We start from the raw sequence: 23398 nt of genomic DNA on the forward strand, positions 1-23398 counted from the left end.
CCTTTAAGACACAATGTATTTCACCAAGAATTGTAACACACCATGCTTTTTAAATCTGCATTTAGTAGCTTGTTTAGCAATTAAATGAGCAATTTAGCAAGACTCCAAGTGTTTGTAATTCCACCTATAACACCAGATTGCACTTCTGCGATCCCATGCCAACTCAGTCCAATAATTTGGAATGCTCTTAATACACGTTGAGATGTTGTGGAAAGCACCTTTATTCCCAGGATTTTAGATCACGCTCACACCACCAATTCTCCCTCAAAACATGCACCTACAGTCCAGAAAACGCAAAGTAATTTCTGAAAGCAGCCCCTGTTACTCAAGGATAATAGAAGCTCTTCAATGGTCAGACAAGAAACAAAGCTTTGATCCTAAACTGCTTTGCATAATATTATTTACTCTTTTTAAATCCTTGTATTCCTACTTCCCTGCCTCTCCCCCATGTCATGACTTGCAAAGCATCAGGAGGAAAGCAGCCAATTCTTTCCTCAGCAGAGCCAAACTTAATACCACTCTGAAGTGCCTGGCACAGGTTCCTCAACAGACCCAGATAAAAAAAGGTATTATCTGCATACAGACTGCAGCCTCCAGATATCTAACGGAACATTGAGCAGATATTTTAGGTGCCTTGTTTCAGATTAGTGCATGGAGGCAAATGTCACAGATCTACAGTTTTTCTTTTTTACTTCAGGTCTGTCACACCATTTTCTCAAGAGAAGAGTGCTCTCCAAGGAATCTGTGCTTAGTGCATGGCATGGAATAAAAACAGAGCACTGAAGACCGCACTGGTAAAGTTCAGCAAATGCCTTTTTCTTTTCCTCTTAACCTACACATATCAAACATTCTGCACATAGACACACACCATGGTCTTCAGATAGGTTTTTGTGGGTGTTTTAGGTTGGGTTGTTTTGGTAATTTTGGTGGGTGGTGGTTGTGGTTTTGGTTTGGTTTTCCTCTTTGTCTTTTGTTTATTTGTTGGTTTTGTTTGTGGGTTTTGTTGTTTAGTGGTTTTTGGTGTGGGAATAAGATGAAGGAATAACAATAATCAAACCATACCTTTATTGTGAGCATTAATGAATCTCTGCTGAAAAAAGAGCTAGAGCTGTTCCTAAAAACCCCTGCTCCCTTTGTGCTCCCCACACAAACACACATACAGTTGCTGCTTTCTTCATGCCAGAGAAGAAAAACAGTGAACTTCCATGTCACTGTCTTGATTTCATAAAACACACTCAGCCTTTCCAACACTGAGTCAGCTATCTGCATGTCATTCCTGCTTATTGATACAGCAGTAAGGGAAACATCCCTTCCTCTGTGAAAAAAATCACAATGAAACAAAGTCAAATTATCTTGGCTGAAGTCCCAGAATTAAAGAAAAAGGGGGGGGAAAAAAAGACTTTTTTGATCTGATGAAACAAACCCAACTGCAGCACATCCAAGCTCTCTCTCAATGCAAGCCTACAGCTAATACAGTGAGAGAAAAGGAAGCACTGACAGCTTGATTTTCAAAGGTTCTAAAAATTGCAGGATGCCAGGTTGGAAGGGACCTCAAGGATCATCTGGTCCAACCTTTGAATATTGATTCCAAGTAGCCCAAATGGTAGAATAGTCATTGGAAAATATTTTCTTAATAACCTTTGTTATTGCAAGCAGTTTATTTTGGGGCTGGTTTTCCCCTCTTTTACTCAAACTTCTTACTCCTGGTACTTAGCTTCATTCATGCTTTCACTATTCTGTTTATTCCTACAGCTCCTCTGTTTTCTTTGTCCACCCAAAATTAAGCTGCCACCGCAATTCATTTAAGGTAAATGTCTTAGAACATCTTTATTTTATCTGTTACCAGAAACATCATTGAAACTCACAGCAAAAGCTGCTGCTTATTTCCCAAGCTGCCTTATCGCACCCCAAAATCACTACCATCAAACAGGATGCTTTCTACTTTCCATCATATTCCTAGGAATACATTACAGCTTGTTGGGATACATGAAAGCTTGTTAGAAAGCCCAAAGTCCATAAATAGTTGCTGCTGGAAGGACAAAACTCACTGTTCAGTACATTCTCCAGTTTTTGCGTCATGGATCCTTCTACTTTTTCCGTTCCATCCGCTTCCAGTTTTTGATGGATTGCTGGAATAAAGTGTCTCGTTAAAAGGCAGGCCGTTTTACTAGGTGGGAATACATTACATCAAAGTGACACTTTTAAACATTTTTAAAATTAAAAATAAAGTGTTATTTTTCTTGTTGGACATAAGAAAAAAAAAAAAAAAGCCCAACACAAACAGGCTTCATGGCAGCAGAGTCTAGTGGAAGACAGGGCACGGAGCCAGACGGTGCAGAATTTTAACTATTGCTTTGACACAGGGTCTATCATCTTGAATAAGAAAATAACACTCAAGGAGAAAAAAAAAAATGCATAGAGAATACCACCAAATAGCTCTCCTGGAGAAGAGGTGCCAGTTCAGTTGAGTATTCTGAAAAGCAAGTATAATTTTAGCATAAAATACCTTTGCTTTGTAAGGCAACGTTTTTACACTGATCTCAGCAAAAAGGAATTACCAATAACTAAAGGGCAGAGCCTCATGAGGAACTTGGATGGCCCTGAAATTAAGTGCTAGAATGTTCCACTCTACCCTAGTTTTTCTAATGAACTCTCGAAACACACATCACAGAATCATAGAGTAGTTTTGGACAGAAGGGGCCTTAGATATCATCTACTTCAAATTCCCCTGCTGTGGGCAGGGACACCACCTTACTAGACCAGCTTGCTCAAGGCCCCATCCAACCTGACTTAGAACGCTTCCAAGGCTTGGAGCCTCGACAACTTCTCCAGGTAACCTGTTTCAGAGCCTCAGCACCCTCTTGGGAAGAATTTCTTCCCAATGTCTAATCTAAATCCGGTTTCTTCCAGTTTGAAAACTCTGCTTCAACAGAGCATTTTGATGGAGCATATACCTCTGCTTTCCCACTCTTACAGAGCCTTCCTTCCCTCCTCTTCTCTGTTCATGAGAAAAGAAGAGAAGAGAAGAGAAGAGAAGAGAAGAGAAGAGAAGAGAAGAGAAGAGAAGAGAAGAGAAGAGAAGAGAAGAGAAGAGAAGAGAAGAGAAGAGAAGAGAAGAGAAGAGAAGAGAAGAGAAGAGAAGAGAAGAGAAGAGAAGAGAAGAGAAGAGAAGAGAAGAGAAGAGAAGAGAAAGAGAAGAGGAAGAGAAAAGAGAAGAGAAGAGAAGAGAAGAGAAGAGAAGAGAAGAGAAGAGAAGAGAAGAGAAGAGAAGAGAGAGAGAAGAGAAGAGAAGAGAAGAGAAGAGAAGAGAAGAGAAGAGAAGAGAAGAGGAGAAGAGAAAAGAGACCAGACCAAGTTGGAAGAGACCTTCAAGATCATCACGTCCAACCTATCGTCCAACACCATCTAATCAACTAAACCATGGCACCAAGCACCCTATCGAGTCTCCTCCTTAACACCCCCAGTGATGGTGACTCCACCACCTCACTGGGCAGCCTATTCCAATGGACAATCACTCTCTCTATGAAGAATTTCCTCCTAACATCCAGCCTAAACCTCCCCTGGCACAGCTTGAGATTCTGTCCTCTTGTTCTGGTGCTGGATGTCTGGGAGAAGAGACCAGCCCCTGTCAATCTACAGCTTCCCTTCAGTAGTTGTAGAGAGCAATAAGGTCTCCCCTGAGCCTCCTCTTCTCCAGGCTAAGCAACCCCAGCTCCCTCAGCCTCTCCTAGTAGGGCTTGTGCTCCAAACCCCCTCACCAACTTTGTTGCCCTTCTCTGGACACGTTCCAGCAAGTCAACATCTTTCCTAAACTGAGGGGCCCAGAACTGGACACAGGACTCGAGGTGTGGCCTAACCAGTGTGGTATACAGGGGCAGAATGACCTCCCTGCTCCTGCTGGCCACACTGTTCCTGGTACAATATATAGTATATTCTGATATAGGATCATCTCAGCCAGATAAGCATTATCATAGCTTATATATTACATAAGGTATTTCACACAAGGCCAATTGCTGTCCAAGTTCCCCATCTCACCCTACTATTCCCAGAGGCCACACATCTAAGGGAGAGTGGAAAGGGTAAAGAGGAACAGTGCTACAACAGATGTCAGTGCTGGTTTTGTACACATTTTCTGAAAATCATGTAAAGCATGTTTGCAGTTGTAACTGCACAAGGAGAATTCATCATGGCTAACTAGGGAGTCAAATCTGAATCTAAAGTTGTTCAACATATCCACGTCTCAAAGACAACACAGCATTTTCTTCACTTGCCAGTAGAGATATCATATTTGGTTTTGCATAATTGAGTGACTGAAGTGGTCATTTCCCTAATTTTTTTTTCCCTTTCTGCAGCCTAAGGCTCTTTGTGAAGACCATTTCTGAAAAAGTCTATTCAAAGGAAGTTAATTTGTTAACTTTCCAAAGACCCTTGTGTGGGACACGACTTGCTCAGGACAATAAACCCCAACTTGTCTACAACAACATAAACAACAGCCCTTCTAGGAATGCAACTTTGTAGGTTGCAATCAGTATTGTGGGGAAATAAATCAGCTGAACTCCCCATTGCTGACAAGTGGGTCAAGTTGAGGTGAGGCAGTTCCCCCCAGCTCAGTTTACAGCTCTCTTCAGCTGACGAAACAAACTTCCTGTGGAACATCTTGTCTGAAGCGAAGCCACTGTCAGCCTGTCAGCAGAGAGACCTGAGGGTCTGACGAGGCAACTCTGCTTTCCAGAAAATTAAACCAAAGAATCCACGGTTCTGGCCTGTTTAATTTCTTCTTTCCTTGCTAAACAGCTAATAAACCATAAAATAAACCAAACATCTCACACAGCTTTTTATGGCTTTTGTTTCCTACTTGTGAAAATATCAATACTCATTTAAATGTGCACCTCAGGGGGGTCTCTGGGAGGAAGACTGGAACAAGCCATTTTGGTTACAGACAAAAACTGATACCAAGAACTAAAGAAGTCATCCCACGGTTTGAGCTCATAATTCATCTAAAAGACTGCACTGATAAAGCCTAATTTCAGATAAAAAGAGGACTTTGAGGAAAAGATGTTAAACAATATTATAGTGATCATAATTTTAAATGGTGAACATGATAGTTAGGGAAACAAAATACTTTGCTTTCCCTGCCATTATTTCATGAATGTGTGTTTACATTCCTGCTTGCTGACTGTACAATGATCAGGAAGTGACTCTCCAAAGGCAAGAAGTCTAGAGAGAGAACATGAGAAAAATCACTCAGTTATGCTCAGTCCTTCAAAACCCCACAACATTTATGGTTTGCATACTCCTAAGTATTTGCTGGTGCAAAGAAACCACCTTACAAGACAACACATGTCTACCAGCACTACTCTTTATCCACAGCAGTGACTTTTTGGAAACAGAACTCTGAATCTTCTTAAGAGTATGCAAAACAGATTTGTTTGTGAAAAAAAGTCACCCTTTACTATTTGTTCAGGATTATTTAAGATTTTTAACTGTTTAAGGAAAGTCACAATTTCAACACACAGAATCCCAGCAGGGTGGGCAGTGGAAGGGACCTGGAGAGATCATCAAGTGCAAGGCCCCTGCCAAAGCAGGGTCACCCACAGCATGCTGCCCAGAAACACAATGTCCAGGCAGATTTGGAATGTCCCCCAGAGAAGGAGACTCCACAACCTCTCTGGATAGCCTGCTCTAGGACTCTGGCATCCTCACAGCAAAGATGTTCTTCCTCACCCTGAGAAGGACCCTCCTGGGTTCCAGTTTGTGCCCACTGTCCCTTGTCCTGCCAACAAGCAGAACTGAGGTTTTCCTAGCATTTAATAAAACCTCATCTTAAAAAACGTTCCAAAACACCACATGCTGATACTTTTTAGTGCCTTTTTCTATGACTACCACCACACTCTTCAGTATTTATGTTATCTTTTAGTTATTGAGCCCATCTAGATTGAGGTCAAGTTTTACCAAAACTGATCAGTAATAGGTCAGTTCTGGTGGGATAATAAAGATGTTTAGAAACTAAATTCTTCACAGGAGAAAAAAAAATCTAGAGATGTCTGAATAGAGTAGAGTAGAGTAGAATAGAATAGTATAGAATAGAATAGACCAGGTTGGAAGAGACCTTCAAGATCATCGCATCCAACCTATCAACTAATCCAACCCATCTCTAAAGGACACGGCTACTCACTGCAGGCTTGAACTCATGACTCTGAGATTAAGGGTCCCATGCTCTACCAACTGAAAAAGAGGTATTCCCTACCAAAGCATGGATGTTTGCACTGGAGACTAAAATCTTATCTCTTCTGATGTGACTCGACAAAGATAAAATCACCTTTGCTGCTTGCCCAGACAACAGCTGATGTGTATTGGGCAGAGCCACTGGAACTACTCTTGGGAAGGTGCAAGGATAAAGATTGCTCACTGGACTACAGCTGGCCTGACAACAATGGACTGAGGCCACTGTTATCAATACCTTCAGGAATATGCATAAGACAAGATCATCTCCACCCATCAGGTACCCCATAAAGGGAGGATGGTGAGACAATGGATTCACCACCTGGCCCCTGATGTGCATTGGGTGTGTGGGCAGGTAAATGGAGAAGGAGGAGGTGAAGCCCACCCGCCTTCCTCCAGACCCCTGTCCAAACACAAAGATTTCCTGGGGAACAATACCTGAACACATGCCCAAGGACTAAAAAACTGTATAAAAGGACTTGAACAACTACTGGCTCAGGAGAAGGAAAACACAGGAGGAAAAGACCTGGACAATGCCGCTGAGAAGGAATAACAGAGAATACCAGGACAGAGACATCACCATGTAGCTTGGAAGAAGTAGACCAAGAGGAACCCTCTCTCCATGTCCTAAGTCCCTCCTGCTGCACCTCAAGGAACTGACGAGGCTGCTCATAGGACAACACAGCCAAAGCTGCATCAGCCTTCCTCTACAGACCCAACATCTCCTCTACATCCAAAGCTGCATCACCTTTCCTCTACAGACTCAAACCATCTTAGGGGGTGAGGGGCGTGGTAATACAACCTCCCTCTCTTTCTTCTCTCTCTCTCTCTCCCTTTCTATTTTCTCTCTCTCCCCTTCTGATCCATCCACTTCATTTGTATAATAAATAGTCTAGCTGTTGATATTTTGGCCTCGTTTGTGCCTCTATATTTGTAATATGGGCATATTCAAAAGAACTGAGTCTCTTTCCCTCTCTGGATGGAGACAATGTTCTCCCCTTAAAATTTCCCAAACGAGTGTGTTTTGCGTTTTCTCTATGGCAAGTCAGAGGGTACTGGCTATCCATATCAATGTTATAGTTGGGCTATGGGATAAGACATTATAAATTCAAGTTTTTATCTTCTTATAGTTTGTAAGTCATCCCAATATGATCTCCACTTTAACACTTCTTCTCTCTTTGGGATCTGTGGTCTAAGAAGGCCAAATGCCTCCAGTTCCTGTAAGATATTTGGTGAATTTACCACAATGACCAGCTAGTCAGTCCCAGCTTGTGGTCAACACAGCAAAGATTTTGGGCTCATTATACACCTGAAGAAGAGACTGTGGAAAAAAAACCAATGTTTTTAATATTAAGTTCAAGCATACACACAGGTAATACCATTCCTTTTATAGTGTACTTAGTAAGTGCAAAGAATCTTTACCTGACAGAGCATCCTGTGCTTCAAAGAACGTACTGAGACCTCCTTTGACATAGGCCAGGCTCCCCTCATTTTTCTTATTAGCTTGTTTCTTCAAGTTTACAACTGCTGTTTTGAGTTGATCAAAGCTGAAAACAGATATGAAAACAACCATGACATTCAAACAACCAGTAAGTTCAGCTCCTGGCACAACATACCCAGAAAATAAAGCCAGCTACTTTTGCAGCCACTATTAAGGACTGAGTAACTGCTAAGGAGAGTGCTTCTCAACAATGATAATTTACTCTTAGTTGAAAGAGGTTTTGCCCTGTATTTTTAATCCCAATTGTATTAACTTCAACCAGCACCAGAATAAGAGGACACAGTCTCAAGCTGCACCAGGGGAAGTTTAGGCTTGAGGTGAGGAGAAAGTTCTTCACTGAGAGAGTTGTTAGCCATTGGAATGTGCTGCCCAGGGAGGTGGTGGAGTCACCATCCCTGGAGGTGGTCAAGAGGGGATGGGATGTGGCACTTGAAGCCATGGTTCAGTAGTCATGAGGTGCTGGGTGACAGGTTGGACTTGATGATCTCTGAGGTTTTTCCCAACCTTATTGATTCTATGAACTTGCATTTAAAACAACTGCTTATACAAGAACATCAAACCTTGTTGTTGAGTGATTCTCAATCAGGTACCAGGCAGCAGAGAAGTTTTCACTCGTGAAATCAGCACTCATGCCAGGAAACAGTGCCTCTAAATCTTTCTGAGGAAATCTGCCTCTGAAAAAAGGAACATTTGTTTCTTCAGTGAGACATGTCCCTGTCAATAGCTTACAATTCAAAGTGTCACATTAAAAAAAACCACAATGAAAACAAACCAAGAAAGAACAACAAAAGCCCCAACACAGACAAAAAAATCACCACCAAACCCCACAAATTATATTCCAACAAGAGGCAAGTAAGACTAAACGTGTACCTCGCCATGAAATCAAATCTGGTTTTACAAACATCCATAGTATGACTGGAGGGAAAAAAGACTCAAAACTAACTGAAATCCAACCTAAGTAAAACTGATTTTATCATTTTAGTCGCACCGTTACACAACAGAAATGTTGCCTGTACACAATGCTTCCACAGAAAGAACTGCTGGCTTCAGAGAGTAAGACCAGACAGACTCACCATGGTACTAATACTCAAATACAGAACCATAAAAGCTGAGTACAGGAGAATGATCACCTTCCAGTTCCTGCTGGCCACAGTGCTTCTAATACAAGCTATTGCTATTGGCTTTCTTCTCCCAGGCAACCAGCACCAGAACAAGGGGACACAGTCTCAAGCTGCGCCAGGGGAGGTTTAGACTCGAGGTGAGGAGGAAGTTCTTCACCGAGCGAGTCGTTCATCATTGGAACGGGTTGCCCAGGGAGGTGGTTGAGTCATCGTCCCTGGAGGCGTTCAAGAGGAGATTGGACGTGGCACTTGGTGCCATGGTCTAGTCATGGGGTCTGAGTTGATAGGTTGGACTCGATGATCCTCGAGGTCCTTTCCAACCTAAGTTATACTGTGATACTGTGACCACCTGAGCACACTGCTGACTCCCTGAAAGAAGGTTGGAGCAAGGTGTTTGTTGGTCTTGTCTCCCTAATAACAAGTTATAGGGCAAAAGGAATGGCCTCAAGTTACATCAGGGGAGGTTTAGGTTGGGTATTAGAAGAAATTTCTTCACTGAATGGGTTCTCAAAGAGTGGAACAGGCTCCCAAGGGAGGTGGTTGAATCTCCATCCCTGGAGGTATTTAAAAGACATACAGATGTGATGCTGAGGGATGTGGTTTAGCCCCAGACTTGGTAGAATCAGATAATGGTTGGACTTGATGATACTAATGGTCTTTTCCAACCTAAATGCAAATGCATTAAAAAGTACAAAGCCCCAGAAATACAGATTGATTTCCCTACGTTTCCGTGCGTACCCAACTGACCATTAGCACAGACAGGCACAAGGCCCTACATACATAATGCCAGAGCACAAAAGTCTTTCCACAGCAGCACCTGATTACAACAGGGGCATGAAACTGTAAGACAAGAAAAAAAACCTACCAATGACAACCACCTCAAGATGCCAGGAAAAGCGATGATACATATGAAATGTAGAGAGACAGAAAAAACAGTGTGAAAAAGAAACCTAGCAACTGAAAATGAAGGTCCCAGAATTTCTGCATTTAATGATAAAGTGTAAATAGTGAGATTCAGGTTTAGAAATGACCTGAAATTTCCTGAATGCCAGCTAGTGAGCAGAAAATCCTGATGGATGTAAGGAGGAAAAGAAAGTTTCCATTTATTCCTCCTTAAAGGCATTTTAATCCATCTTAGTTTTCGCTGGCAGTAGTCAAAGGTGCCCAGGAGGCACTTGAATTTGCAGGATAGAACTTCATAGGTGATACATGGCATGGCTCTCCAAAAAAGCTCTTGCATTACAGATTCACAGACTGCACTGAGTTGGAAGGGACCCTCAAATGTCATCTTCTCCAATCCCCACTCACGGTGGCACCTTGTGGGCAACTACAATTTTTACCTCCAAAAAGACTCAGACCTCCAGCATAAGCACTATGTGAGTGCAGGCACACAATACAGAAGCAGGATTTTGTTCACATTTTTTCAGTTTCAATATATTCTCCCCAGGAGCCAAGAGAAACAGATGCAACACAAAAAGAACACAATCAGACAGACAGACCATTACCAAATGCTACTTACTGCTGCAAGATTACAAGACACGTGAGTGACAGCTTAAGCTTATGCATGGGCTATACAATTCCTAGGGGAAAAAGCTCAACCATTTCATACACATAGGGAGAGATAAAGGGCAATAATTTAGCTTGGGATGTAATAGATTCCTGCAAATGAGTCTTGCCCACAGAGAGAGGGACAGAAATGAAGGGAGGGTGTTTTTTTTTTCCAGTTTGATGCTTGACTGCATTGAAAAGATCTTGTGAGCTTTTTCCCCCAGCAGCTGTATTCATGCAGGACCATAAATTATCAATGCATTTATGGGTGCTTTTATCTGTGCAGACGTATTTTAGATGCAGTCACAACAGAGCAGAAACACGAATGTGAATGTGTGCAGTATGTCAACAGCATGTTATGCTCTGTGCTGCAGTATCCTTACTTTTATCATCAATGTCAGCAGTAGTTTTTCCACTAACAGACACCAAGAGCTTGGGATGACTTGCTGCAGCTGTCTTCTCAATAAGAAGTTCAGACTGAAGGCAACTGCATGACTAAAATGCCTGGCCAGATGTAGCTAAGAAGAGACTGATTCCACAGACACACAAGTTTGTTTCATTAACTTCCATTAGCAAATCAAATAAGCCAGTCCTGGGAAGTTGTTCTCATGAAAACTTGGGTAATATTTACTTCTAAACAAGCACATCTGTGACTTAAGGAACCTTCTGCTCTGCTCATTCCAGCATTATGGAGCGAATATTAATTAGCAGCAAAAGCTGAGACGACGCTGACACGCAATGAAACTGTCAATGGTTGTTCTCTTGAATTGCTCTTTGTATAAGAATCACCTCAGGGAGCAACTCTGAATCCTTCAAGCACTGATTAAAAAGCAATCACTGCAAAAGAAACTGGGAACCACAAATTGAATCCAGAAAACCTCAGAAACAGGAGAGGAGTTTACCATCCTTGACAGCTCTACATAGGCTCCCCAGGGAGGTGGTTTAAAAGACACAGAGAAGTGGTGCTGAGGTACGTGGTTTAGAACCAGAGCTGGATAAAGGTTGGACTCAATGACCTTAAAGATCTCTTCCAACCAAAATTATCCTACAATTTCATTACCTTTAGAAGTTTAGCAGAGGGATGTGCTGGACATATGCAGTTGGACTTTCTGCTAGGCAGACTATTTTATTTAAAACACAGCCAGACCTGTTACTAGACCTCCAGTGAACATGTTAAAGTAGACTGATTTCATCTATCAGTGATAACTTTAAATCAAGTAATTAAGATTTCAGATATCATTTATATTCATGACAACTATCATAAAAATAAATGTGGTTTCAAGTCACTGTACACTCTCACTTCCCTCAAACATATTCTGACCCTATCATCCCACACAGTCATGCAGCATTAGAGGTAGTGGTCCTTGCTTGCATGTGCAGGGCATGCACGTCTACTGTGGGTTCCAAACACAGAGGTTACGACCAATTCACCTGCACACACAGAATCCCAGATTGGTTTGGACCTTTAAAGGTCACCAAGTCAAACTCTCCTGCAGACAGCAGGAACATCAACTAGATGAGATTTCTCAGAGCCCCTGACCTCAGATGGTTCTAGGGATGAGGCATCTACCACCTCCTTGGGCAACTTGGGCCAGTGTCTCACCACCCTCACTATAAAATATTGCTTCCTTAGATCTTGTTCAAACCTCCTCTCACGTATGCCCATCAATACAAATCCTTCCCACCACTACCCTAAATTTCAGGTTCTGTATAGCCTGATAAGAAATGTGATGAAATTTATCATCTCTTACAAATTCTACTACAGAACTTTTGCACATGCAGAGCATTTCTGTTCTCCAAAGGTTTAAGGGTAGTTATCATCTCCATGGGTAGTCACCTCCAAGCAGTCACAGGTCAGTAACAGCAACAGAGTGCAATGGGTGCTCATGAACCCAGCACCCAGCTAGGCTCACAGCAAGCTGGAATTGTTCTGTAAAGGTTATCTTGCTCCCACAGTTTCAGAACCTCATAGTGTGCTTTATCAGCACACATGACAGTGTCTGAAGCTTAAAGCCAGGTCCCAGAACAGGATACAGCCACCAAAAAGGTAACTTGAACCTCAGTTCCACAGGATTTTATAGGTCAAAAGGAGCAACTTTAAATAAACACAGATTCTGAATAGCAACCAGCATAAACCAGCTCCATCTCAAGCTGCTGTCAACTCCTAGCTCTGTGTGTACCAGCCAGGCTTTGCAGCAGCTGTGCTGTGTTAGTAAGACATACAAGACTAGCATAAGGGACATGGGAGTAGACTAAACATGACAAATCAGAAGGTGTTAACAAAGGAGAGACCCTCTCAACAGCAGAAAGAAAAGGATGCACTCTGGCAACTACTCCTAGTAGTGTTGAGTTTGTCAGAAACAGGACAACAAAATGACAACTCTGTCTGAGAAATGGCAGAGTGTGGTAAGAAATCTGCTAAGCCATGACAGATAGCTGCAATGGATGCATCAGCCTTAAAAGCAGTAAGTGTTGCTTTATTTTTTATCATCATAAACTAGCAGTGTACACTACTCTATACTGCATCCACCTTCTACAATTTTTTCCTCATGCATCTCTGTGGTAGAGTCTCTATCAGCCCCTCACACTGACTGCATCTCCATACAAGCCACTTAAAACCAAATCAATCACATCCTGAGTTGCAGCCCCAGCAGTGTGGGCAGCGGGTCATGGGAGGGGATTGTGTGCCTCTGCTCTGCTCTGAGCCCCCACCTGCAGTGCAGGGTCCAGCTCTGCAGTCCTCTGCACAGAAGAGATATGGACCTGTTGGAGTGAGGCCAGAGAAATCCACAACAATGATGTGAGGGTGGAACCCCTCTGCTGTGAGGACAGGCTGAGAGCTGGGGTTGTTGAGCTTAGAGCAGAGAAGGCTCTGGGGAGATCTTTTTGTGGCCTTTCAGTATTTAAAGGGACCAGTAAGAAAGATGGGGACAGGCATTTTAACAGGGCATGTTCTGACAGTATGAGGGGTTACAGTTTTAAACTAAAAGATGGTGATTTAGACTAGATAGAAGGAAGAAATGTTTTACACTGAGGGTGGTGAGATCCTGGCCCAGGTTGGCCAGAGATGCTCCAACCCTGGAAACCTGCCAGATGAGGCTGTCTGGGGCTCTGAGCAACCTGCTATAGTTCCAGACATCGCTGCTGGCTACAGGGTGGTTGGATTAGATATCCTTCTAAGGTCCCTTCCAACCCAAACTAGTTTGTGCCTCTATGAAATAAATACCCAAGCCTCCAGCAGCTTTTTCCCGACCTCCTGTCAGCAGCTGGCATTTACCATTAGGTGGCAGCGCAGGCTCAGCTCTTCCCTGCTCCAGATGGACCATTTTGGAAGCTGGCGTGGGAAGAGGGAAGCATCTGTGTTGAGTGGGCGGATGCAGAAATATGTGGAATGTACTTAGCATGTCAGCAGTCGCTTTCATGTACGAGATGGATCCACCATCATGACCCCTGCTACATGCGAAACAACAAACATGCTTCAAAAATGTCCTAACCACCACTGGATCTGGCTGTGGTTCCTGCTTCACAGAGAATGGCAGGCAACCTTTGATTGAGGAAGGATTTCTTGTGCAGGAGTGGAAAAAAGCATGTGGAGTATCTGACCTAGCAATTAATTCACAAGTCCTACGCTCATCCAAATTTTCCACCAACAGATGTCAAACAATGCCTTCATGCAACAGGCAGCACATTCCCTCCAGGAACTGTTCAAACTGCTGAGCAACCCTACAATAGTAGGATGTAATCTGAGTGCTGCTGTAATCTGTGTCAGCATTTTCATACCAAGCTTCTGCACTTCTCAGAGTGGGCCAATGACTCTGTATGCTCTTTTCCTTCCTATAAGCCATTCAAGCCTTCTTTAAGGGTCTCTGGCTACATCTGCCCAACACCGCACCCAGGAATATTCCTTGGAGAGGAATGTGACAGAATATTTGCTTTGCACTTAAAGCCAGCATAAAGGATGTTGGTAGACAACTAAGTCTTTGTTATCAGCCTTTAGTCCATTCTGAAAATTTTAATGCTAGAGCTCAAACCTTTTAAATATCTCTCTTCTAGTGTGATAAATACTTCAGAGCACACACACATACAATATGCACTAAGTGGCAGCAACGTAAAATAACTCATCTAACTGTATCAACTATGTTTTAAAAGATGACAAACAACTTGGGGGAGGAGGTTTGGGCTGGAGGTGAGGAGAGAGTTCTTCCCAGAGAGAGTGATTGGCCATTGGAATGTGCTGCCTGGGGAGGTGGTGGAGTCACTATCCCTGGAGGTGTTCAGGGGGGGATTGGATGTGGCACTTGGAGCCATGGTTTGGTTGTCAGGAAGTTTCATAGTTTCATTCAGGGTTGGAAGGGACCACAAGGATCATCTAGTTCCAACCCCCCTGCCATGGGCAGGGACACCCTACACTAGATCAGGCTGGACAGAGCCTCATCCAGCCTGGGCTTAAACACCACGAGGGATGGGGCCTCGACCACCTCCCTGGACAACTCATTCCAGGGTTTCACTACGCTCATGGTGAAGAACCTCCTCCTCACATCTAGCCTGAATCTCCCCACCTCTAGCTTCATTCCATTCCCCCTAGTCCTATCACTACCTGAGATCCTGAGAAGTCCCTCCCTAGCCTTCCTGTAGACCCCCTTCAGATACTGGAAGGCGACAATTAGGTCACCTCGGAGCCTTCTCTTCTGCAGACTGAACAGCCCCAACTCCTTCAGTCTGTCCTCATAGGAGAGGTGCTCCAGCCCTCTGATCATCCTTGTGGCCCTTCTCTGGACACCTTCCAGCACCTCCACATCCCTCTTGTAATAGGGGCTCCAGAACTGGACACAGTACTCCAGGTGGGGTCTCACCAGGGCTGAGTAGAGGGGAAGGATCACCTCCCTCGACCTGCTAGCCACACTTCTCCTGATGCAGCCCAGGATCTGATTGGCTTTGCGGGCTGCAAGTGCACACTGAGAGCTCATGTTGAGCTTTTTGTCCACCAGCACCCCCAAGTCTCTCTCCTCAGGGCTGCTTTCCAGCCAGGCACTGCCCAGCCTGGATTTGTGCCTGGGATTGCCTCGACCCAGATGCAGGACCCTGCACTTGCTCTTATTGAACTTCATGAGGTTGGCTTGTGCCCACCTCTCCAGCCTGTCAAGGTCCCTCTGGATGGCCTCCCTTCCCTCCAGCGTGTCTGCTGCACCACACAGCTTGGTGTCATCAGCAAACTTGCTGAGGGTGCACTCAATGCCACTGTCCATGTCACCCACAAAATGTTGGGTGTTGGGTTGGACTTGGTGATTCCTGAGGTCTTTTCCAACCTTATTGATTCTATGGTTCTATAACTCTTAGCAAGGCAGGAAAACAACCACATGCAAACACTCCTTTACCAACACATTTTGACTTTAAGGATCACCACTAAAGCATAACAATCTGTGAGTTCAAGTTCCATTCCAATATAAATGATTTTACTATTTAACAAGTGAGATGCTCAGTTAGTTGTATGGCACAAGCACAGCAATTAATTCTTGGAAAATAGGAAGTATTTATCAGCCAGAAATTTTGTGTACTTACTACTTGCTCAGCTTGCAGGCTAAAAGTTGATGGCTTGCACACTGTGTACACATAGAACATTAGAAATGTCTTGACTATGTAAAATCCAGGAAGATGAGTGCATAGCCATAGTCCTTATCCTGCATTCTTGCAACTTTTCAATATGAAAAGAGAATTCTAGTGCATATTTTGAGACTGTATTGTTCTTCCTACAATGTATGTCATCAACTATTGCTTGCAAGTATTTGGCAAATGGTAAAAGCATTAAGAAGACTCATTTGGACTGAGAAGACAGACTTGTCAAGGAAGAACAAATAAAGGAATACAGTCAAATGCCAAAAGATATCACTAGGATAAAGGAATCAAGCCCATCTCTGCAGAATAACAAGCAACTATTCCAGCAGCCCGAGTATCAAGCCAGGAGAACCAGCTAACAAGCCACTCACTGATGGCTGACAGTCCAGCACCCTGGTAAAAAGGATTATTAGGGGTCTTTAAATAATAAAACAGGGGAGGGAGAGTGAAGAAGACACAAGAAGTCTACTAGCTAGAGGCTGGAATGGAGAGTCCTGGCATCCATGTTACATAAGGTTCAAAAAGCAGAGAAGATGAAAGAAAGACTTGTCAGAAGTTGTGTCAGAGGCTGGAGAAAGTACTTGGGAGATAAATGATTCACCTTATTACAAAAAATTGGTTAGTACTCTGAAAAGAAAGAAAAATACTACTTCAAAGCACAGGAAAGGTGCAAAGTCAGAGGCCAGATAGTGATGATGGATCCATTAGAAATCCCATAGGTATTTTGGGACAGTGCAGTTTCTCCATCACAAGAAGGTGACAACTGGCACTGCAGGTTTTCTCCACTGCACTCCCACTCACAAACAGAACATTGGGCAGGTGAGATCTCTAGCAACAGCTTAAATTTAAATAGCCTTTGGGTTTGGTAGAGCTGGTGTCCTGATCAAGAGAAATACTACTCCTCATTTTATTTCTAGGAGTTGGGCAGGTTTGGAGCCCTAAAGGCACCCCACTTTAAAGCCCTCTGATTCCATTTATCACTCACTAGAAAGTTTCTATTTCATACACACAAACGTCATAAATTCCACTACACTTATGAACAAAAGTCACCTGTGGGTTGGAAAACAGTATGGCTATTTCAATAACATAAACTGGTTGATGATAATTCACACTGTACAGGGCAATTTTAGCAACCCCTGGCAATCTAAACATCCTTAAAAGCCCCCTGAAACTCCGATGAAACAGTAAGTATTCCATAACTGCGACACATAAATCCAAAGCCTGAGGTTATTTACCAGTCCTTAAAAATCTAAGCATCTCTGGGGTTCTATGAATCACAATTTTAGGTTATCTACAGTTCCACCTGATGACCTAAATACCAGCAACTCTCGGGTACCAAACAGCTCATGCTGTGTGTTTTCAAATCTTTCCCTGCCCCATAAACCATTCAACCTCTCTGGAATTCACCAAGGCATATATCAAGAAAACCACTAAAAAAGTGGATTAAAGGCATTTGGTACTCACTTGTCTATCTCAATACCAAGCGGATTAGCTGGACGCAGGGACAAGGGGGGAATCCCTTTGTTCCTATCAGTGCGCATGTCATAATAGTTCATTTCATCCACCCAGACAGCAGACTGATCCAAGATACCTAGGGAAAACAAAGCACAGATCCTTAAAACAACAAGGGCCTTCCAGCACCACCAGCTTCTGCCATGCTGAATTAATTTGAGAAATCCTGATAAATAGAACATGCATGCCTAGGTAATACACTGGAAGATACACCACCAAACAACCTGGATGCAATTATGCTACATTATTTTATTACAGCTGCTGAAACGGTGCTCATGGCTTGGCATCAAGTGTTACCCTCCGACACAGGGCACAGTTTCAGGTAAATTAAGAGCAGTTTCCTGACTGCAGAGTATTTTTCAGTGTCTCTCCAAGCCTTGTCATCCCTTACTTCCAAAACGAGTGGTTACCTGGCGATGGTCTTAACTTGCATGTTTTAGGGACAATTCTTTTTCTCTGTGCCACTCACTAACCAAAACTAAGTGAATTTTGGCTGTATTGCAAGATGGATGAGTCAAAGGACACAGGACTATTTCCAAAGCCTTTATCACAATGCATGGAAGCAAGGCTCAACATTGACCTCAGCCCAAAATGCATCCAGCCATACTCTTGGCCCTTCTTTAACATATCCACCAGGTACTCATCGCCACAGGTTATCCCATCCCCACACTCATCCTTTTTTTACCAATTCTCCTCTTTCATCACCAAAAACTTGACTGTGTAACAGTTGCACTCAATTCACCTTTCTGTAATTAAGTTCTTAGCATAGCTTGGGAGAAGCTGCGGTAACTGAACCGCAGAGAAGAAAAGCCTCAAGCAGTTCCTGTGGGAAGCCCTGTGTTAGAAAACAGAACTACCCAGCTTCATCAATGGGTTGTTCTGAAAACAAGCCATTTCAATCCAGATGGTATTTAGGCTGGATTCTAGGTGAAGCAGAGGTCCTAGACTGCTTGGCAACATTATTTTAATGGTTAAGCATCTCATGAGAAATCCTTAAGGCTTTCTGTCTTGCAGGATGGTTTGAATTACCAGTGAGAAAAAACACTGAGGACTCTACTTTTCTTCAGGGATTAACTGTCAGCTCAGGATTTAGGTGTAAAGCTCATGAGCTGATTTGTATTTTGTATTTACCTGGTACACTTATGAATCAATACTGGAGCTGTTCTGAGTACTATTTTTAAACATCTCAGAAGTTTAGTACTGCTCCTTACAGAGAAATAAAGGGCTACTTTTCCTTAGTCACTGAGAGGTTAATCAGGACATTGAGATAGGATTAGTTTCATGTATGCCATCAATTTATCCACATATAAATGTGCACATTTTATTGATATGTTGAGGGTTTTTTTTTACTAGACAATTGAAGACTGTCCTGAAATGGATCCTTTTTAAAGGGGTGCTCAGTCATGTATTTGCTTATCAAGGTAAACAGATGAATCTGACAAGGAAAATACCTATTTTTTCAGGCTTAAGCAGTTTGAAGGAAACTGTTGAAGTCCCTCTGCCACCGGACTTGGTCGTTACAATGATGTCTCCCTTGTCGTTTTTAGCCTGCCCAACTCGGCACACAATTTTACTGGCAGACATCCACTCAGCAGTCAGCAGACAGTTGTGCCCACAGATTGTTAAACCTGGGAAAAAGACAAGAAGAAACATCTCACTGTGAACAGAAGTACCTTTTGAGATCCTGCATTGCAAAAACATTCATGATGCTTCATTGATTTTACATAAATTCATGACCCTCCTGCAGTCCTTCAGGGCCAACCACAGTGACAGTCACAAGTTCACTTTTCAGATGTTCCTTAGGTGACTTCAGGGCTTTTGGCCCACTGACACCTCACGTGCTGCTCAAAACTTACTTTAACCTCTTCCACCAGTTCTGGGCCACAGTGACTTTGACCTCAGGTTGTACAACAGATCTTCTGTTTGCCAGGCACCAGAGAACTGCTGTTCAATATCATACTTACATCAAACTTCCAAACTGAAAAAAAGAAGATTTCCTAAGTTTGCTGCAAAAAGAGATACATTAAAAAACCTCTGCAAAATATCCACAACGAACAGTGTGTCTTCAACTTCACATGCTTAGCTGTACTTCTGTGGACACACAAGGGTTTCAGGGTCAAAAATTCATTGACAAATATTCTGTCCCAATCTCTCCTCTACAAAATCCATGATGCAAGACTGAGTCTGCTGAATAAACTGCCCTTGTATGAAAGAACAGTCTTGCAAAGTTCATCCCTTTCCCTCTCTAAGCTTCCTCATAACAGAAGTACAAGTGATAACCTATGAAATCAAAATACGTAACATTTTAACCATGAAGCTCTCTCACAGGAAAAGGTGCATTAAAATATGTCAAACTTTAGCACTTAAGGACATGTCTTAAGAAAGGAGAGTCAAGGTACACTTCAATATAAGATCCAAGGCTTCCTGAGGCTTCATGGGGCTTCCCTCCTTTCAGGTAATTGCTCTCTAGAACTACCTGAAAGGAGGTTGTAGACAGGTGGGGGTTGGTCTCTTCCCCCAGGCAACCAGCACCAGAACAAGAGGACACAGTCTCAAGCTGCACCAGGGGAAGTTTGGACTGAGGGGAGGAGAAAGTTCCTCACAGAAAGAGTTATTTGCCATTGGAATGTGCTGCCCAGGGAGGTGGTGGAGTCACCATCCCTGGAGGTGTTCAAAAAAAGGACTGGATGTGGCACTTGAAGCTATGATTTAGTCAGTCATGAGGTTTTGGATGATAGGTTGAACTTGATCTCTGAGGTCTTTTCCAACTTTATTGATTCTATGATTTCACCAATTTGATTCTGGTCACCTTGGGACCCTGGATGCTGCAACAGATGGCCTGTCTTCTCAGATCTAGAACTACATTCCAGATTCCTAATCAGACTTCTGTTGTTCTGAAGAACTGACAAGATCCTAACTTAGGAGAACAACTTCATTAGGTCCTTCTAAAATAACACCTTACCTAAGAACATTTTACCTGCTGTCCAAAAGGACACTGCTATACAAGTGTTGGCTGTCCTGGAGTACAAATCAGTCAGGCACAGCAGTTCCTCTCTGTTGGCCTGCCTTTTGTTTTTACTTTATAGAAAGCTCAGAACAGCTTAAAAAATACTCAACAGACAGAAAAGGGTCAGTGTTAAGTGGCTCAGCACCAAAGCCTCACACTTACTTTTTCTCACAATGTTAAGTCTCTGACATTACCCAGCAGACAAATTTGGCAGCTCTCATGGTTGTCAGATGTAAAAATGCCTCGCTCCCTGCCAAAAACTATTGTGAAAACAAGGACCAAAAAAATAACGAACCAGAAAGGCACCGAATCGTGTTACAACTGAGAGTGATGGGACTGCAGCAAGGACACTAGACCTGGTGCTTAAAAGATGCCGGAAGGAGAGAGCAAAAATAGTATACATAACTCCAAAACCTCTTAAAATACAAAAATATTTTGCCTACTATTTATTTGCAACATCTTAATCAGGCTACATTTTCTTTTTCAGAGACAAAGAAAAACATAACACATTTATGAAGCACTGGTTTTAACCTGAGGATGTTTTCACATCTCTCCTAGTTTTGTAACATCTCTTCTGGCTTTATGTTAGCAACTTCTCTGCAAGAAGAAAAAAAAAAAAGCCTGGGGTAGAAACTAAGAATAACTGAAGTCATTTGACTGAACCATCCACAAAGGATCTCATCCCAGAATTTTAAAGGTCTGAATTTATGCTTAAACTAAGTAACACTTTAAAATCATGATCTGAGCTATAGCAATTTAGCAGGGTAAACATTTTTGGACAACTGTGTTAAAGATCCTTGTGTTGATTATATTCTACTCAGAGGTTCCTAAAGCAGACAAGACCACAAAATCTGACACTCCTGAAATGAAGCTTTTGTCTGCATCTTAAAAATGCAAAGAAATGAAGTCTACATTAACACTTTTTATACCACCCTAAATAGAATAATGGCTTGAGACAATTTCCAAAATGACTAAAGGCATTTTGGTGGAGGCCATACAATATATTTTCCTCCAGAGCAGAAACTTCCCTTGAAATAACATTACATTTTAATCTGTTGCATGGCACAAACATCTTTGAGAACATTACAATGAGGTTCTAGGTTTTATGCGCCTTTCAATTAACAGGCCCAAGTAATTCTTTTACAGAGACTTCCCAATTTTCATTATGCTTGTGCATTATAAATAATTATATATAATTTTACAATGCCTACAAAATACAGCTGAAAATGTCTTAAAGACCAACTAAACGTTACAGGTATCTCCTGGACTGGACTTTTTGTACCATGAGCTATGGAGCTACAAATAAAGAGCTGATTTGATTTCAAAGACAAAGATTACCAGGAGGTCCTCTCCTAAATGAAACTAAAAGGTATTTTCTTCTATCATGTGATATTCTGCTTGTACATATTAAAAAGTGTCTTGCTTTTCATTTTACTCCAATGCAAAGAGGAGATTATAAACTGTATCTAACTCTCACTTGTGCTTGCATCAATCTCATGCCTACCAAGGCTCACTTTTGCAAGTACTTTCCTTCAAGCCACAGGCAATATTTACATGCTTCATTTAACCATGAAAAGAAATAGTTACATATCTGGAGCCTTAGTCACTCGCTGGAGGAAGCTGAGAACTGAGCTAAGGAAAAAGAAAAATAATAATCATGGATAGTCTTATTTTTTACCTTAAAGCATGAGATTATCAGCAGCTATGTGATACTAGAGTGACTCCCAAATCCAGTATGAGGAATAAAAGTTAGTCAGTGAGGCACCCGTTCAGGAGATGTCTTCCTTCCAAAATCCCAGCACTGATCATGTCTAAGAGGACTGAACTAATGAATCAACCACACACACAAACAGAAATACACTGACCTCTAACATCATCAGTTACTTCATTATTTCTCAGTAAAGATTTCTTAGTGTACTACAATCTTGTCTAGCAGCTCAGAAAAAATCCAATTCCCCTTCTGAGAGGCAGCAAACAGAAGGAAAGGGGAAAATTATAGTAGCTTAAGCTTGGCCATAAAGTTCATTGTGGTGGCCAAGATGGAATTTGGGAATCTTGGTTTACAGCCATGAAGTGAAAAATAGTTTCTAGCAAAGCCAAACAAAATTCCAATGGACTTCAGAGGAGTCACAATTCCACAACATGTTAGATAAATTGCCTCTAAAATGGACACTGAATTACACATATGATCAACTTACAAGAGAAATAAGGGAAATTCCAGTAGCTGGAGTCAACTTGGATTTCCAGAAGATTTGACCAGGAAAATGAGCTTTAGGGTATGAGCCTCAAAGGGTTAAACAGCTTGTTAAGACAGAAATAAGGTTACACTAAACGGTGTGTTTTCAGTCAGGAAAAGCTTCCAGAGTATGTGCTGGGATTGCTTATGTTCAATGTATTCCTAAATAAGATAAGAAGGTTAAAGTTTGCTGATGTTAATCTGTTCAGAATGTAAAGACTGAAAACTAGGAAGAACATGGGACAGCTCTTATGAGTCTGTGCGGATACACCATAATGGGGAGACCTTGTTGCTTTCCACAACTACCTGAAAGGAGGTTGTAGTCATGTGAGGGTCAGCCTCCTCTCCCAAGTAGTAAGTGATCAGACGAGAGGAAATGGCCTCAGATTACACCAGAGGAGCCTCAGGTTGGGCATTAGGAAAAATTGTGTTACTGAAAGAGTGGTCAGGCATTGGAACAAGCTGGCCAGGGAAGTGGTAGAACCACCATCCCTGGAGGTGTTCAAAAAACATGTAGACATGACACTTCAGATCATGGTTTAGTGGGCATGGCAGTGCTGGATTCATGGTTGGACTTGATGAACTTTTCCAACCTTAACAATCCTGTGATGTAGATGCTATAAAACAGCAGCTGAAAT

General features: G+C 42.4%; 1 protein-coding gene across 1 annotated transcript in view; it reads right to left on the bottom strand.

The window, feature by feature from the left end:
- The window catches only part of EXOC2 (exocyst complex component 2), a 116361-nt gene that overhangs the window by 80177 nt on the left and 12786 nt on the right, over positions 1–23398 (bottom strand). The window contains exons 3-7 of the mRNA XM_068163033.1: positions 18969–19145; positions 17470–17596; positions 8284–8397; positions 7645–7769; positions 2049–2129 (exon numbers count right to left, since the gene is read on the bottom strand). Of these exons, the coding sequence (XP_068019134.1) occupies positions 2049–2129; positions 7645–7769; positions 8284–8397; positions 17470–17596; positions 18969–19145 (624 nt within the window). The remainder of the gene's footprint in view (positions 1–2048; positions 2130–7644; positions 7770–8283; positions 8398–17469; positions 17597–18968; positions 19146–23398) is intronic.

This window comes from Melanerpes formicivorus, unplaced genomic scaffold, assembly GCF_026170545.1.
Source record: "Melanerpes formicivorus ecotype bairdi unplaced genomic scaffold, bMelFor1.0.p_v2 SCAF_69, whole genome shotgun sequence".
Taxonomy (NCBI): Eukaryota; Metazoa; Chordata; class Aves; order Piciformes; family Picidae; genus Melanerpes; species Melanerpes formicivorus.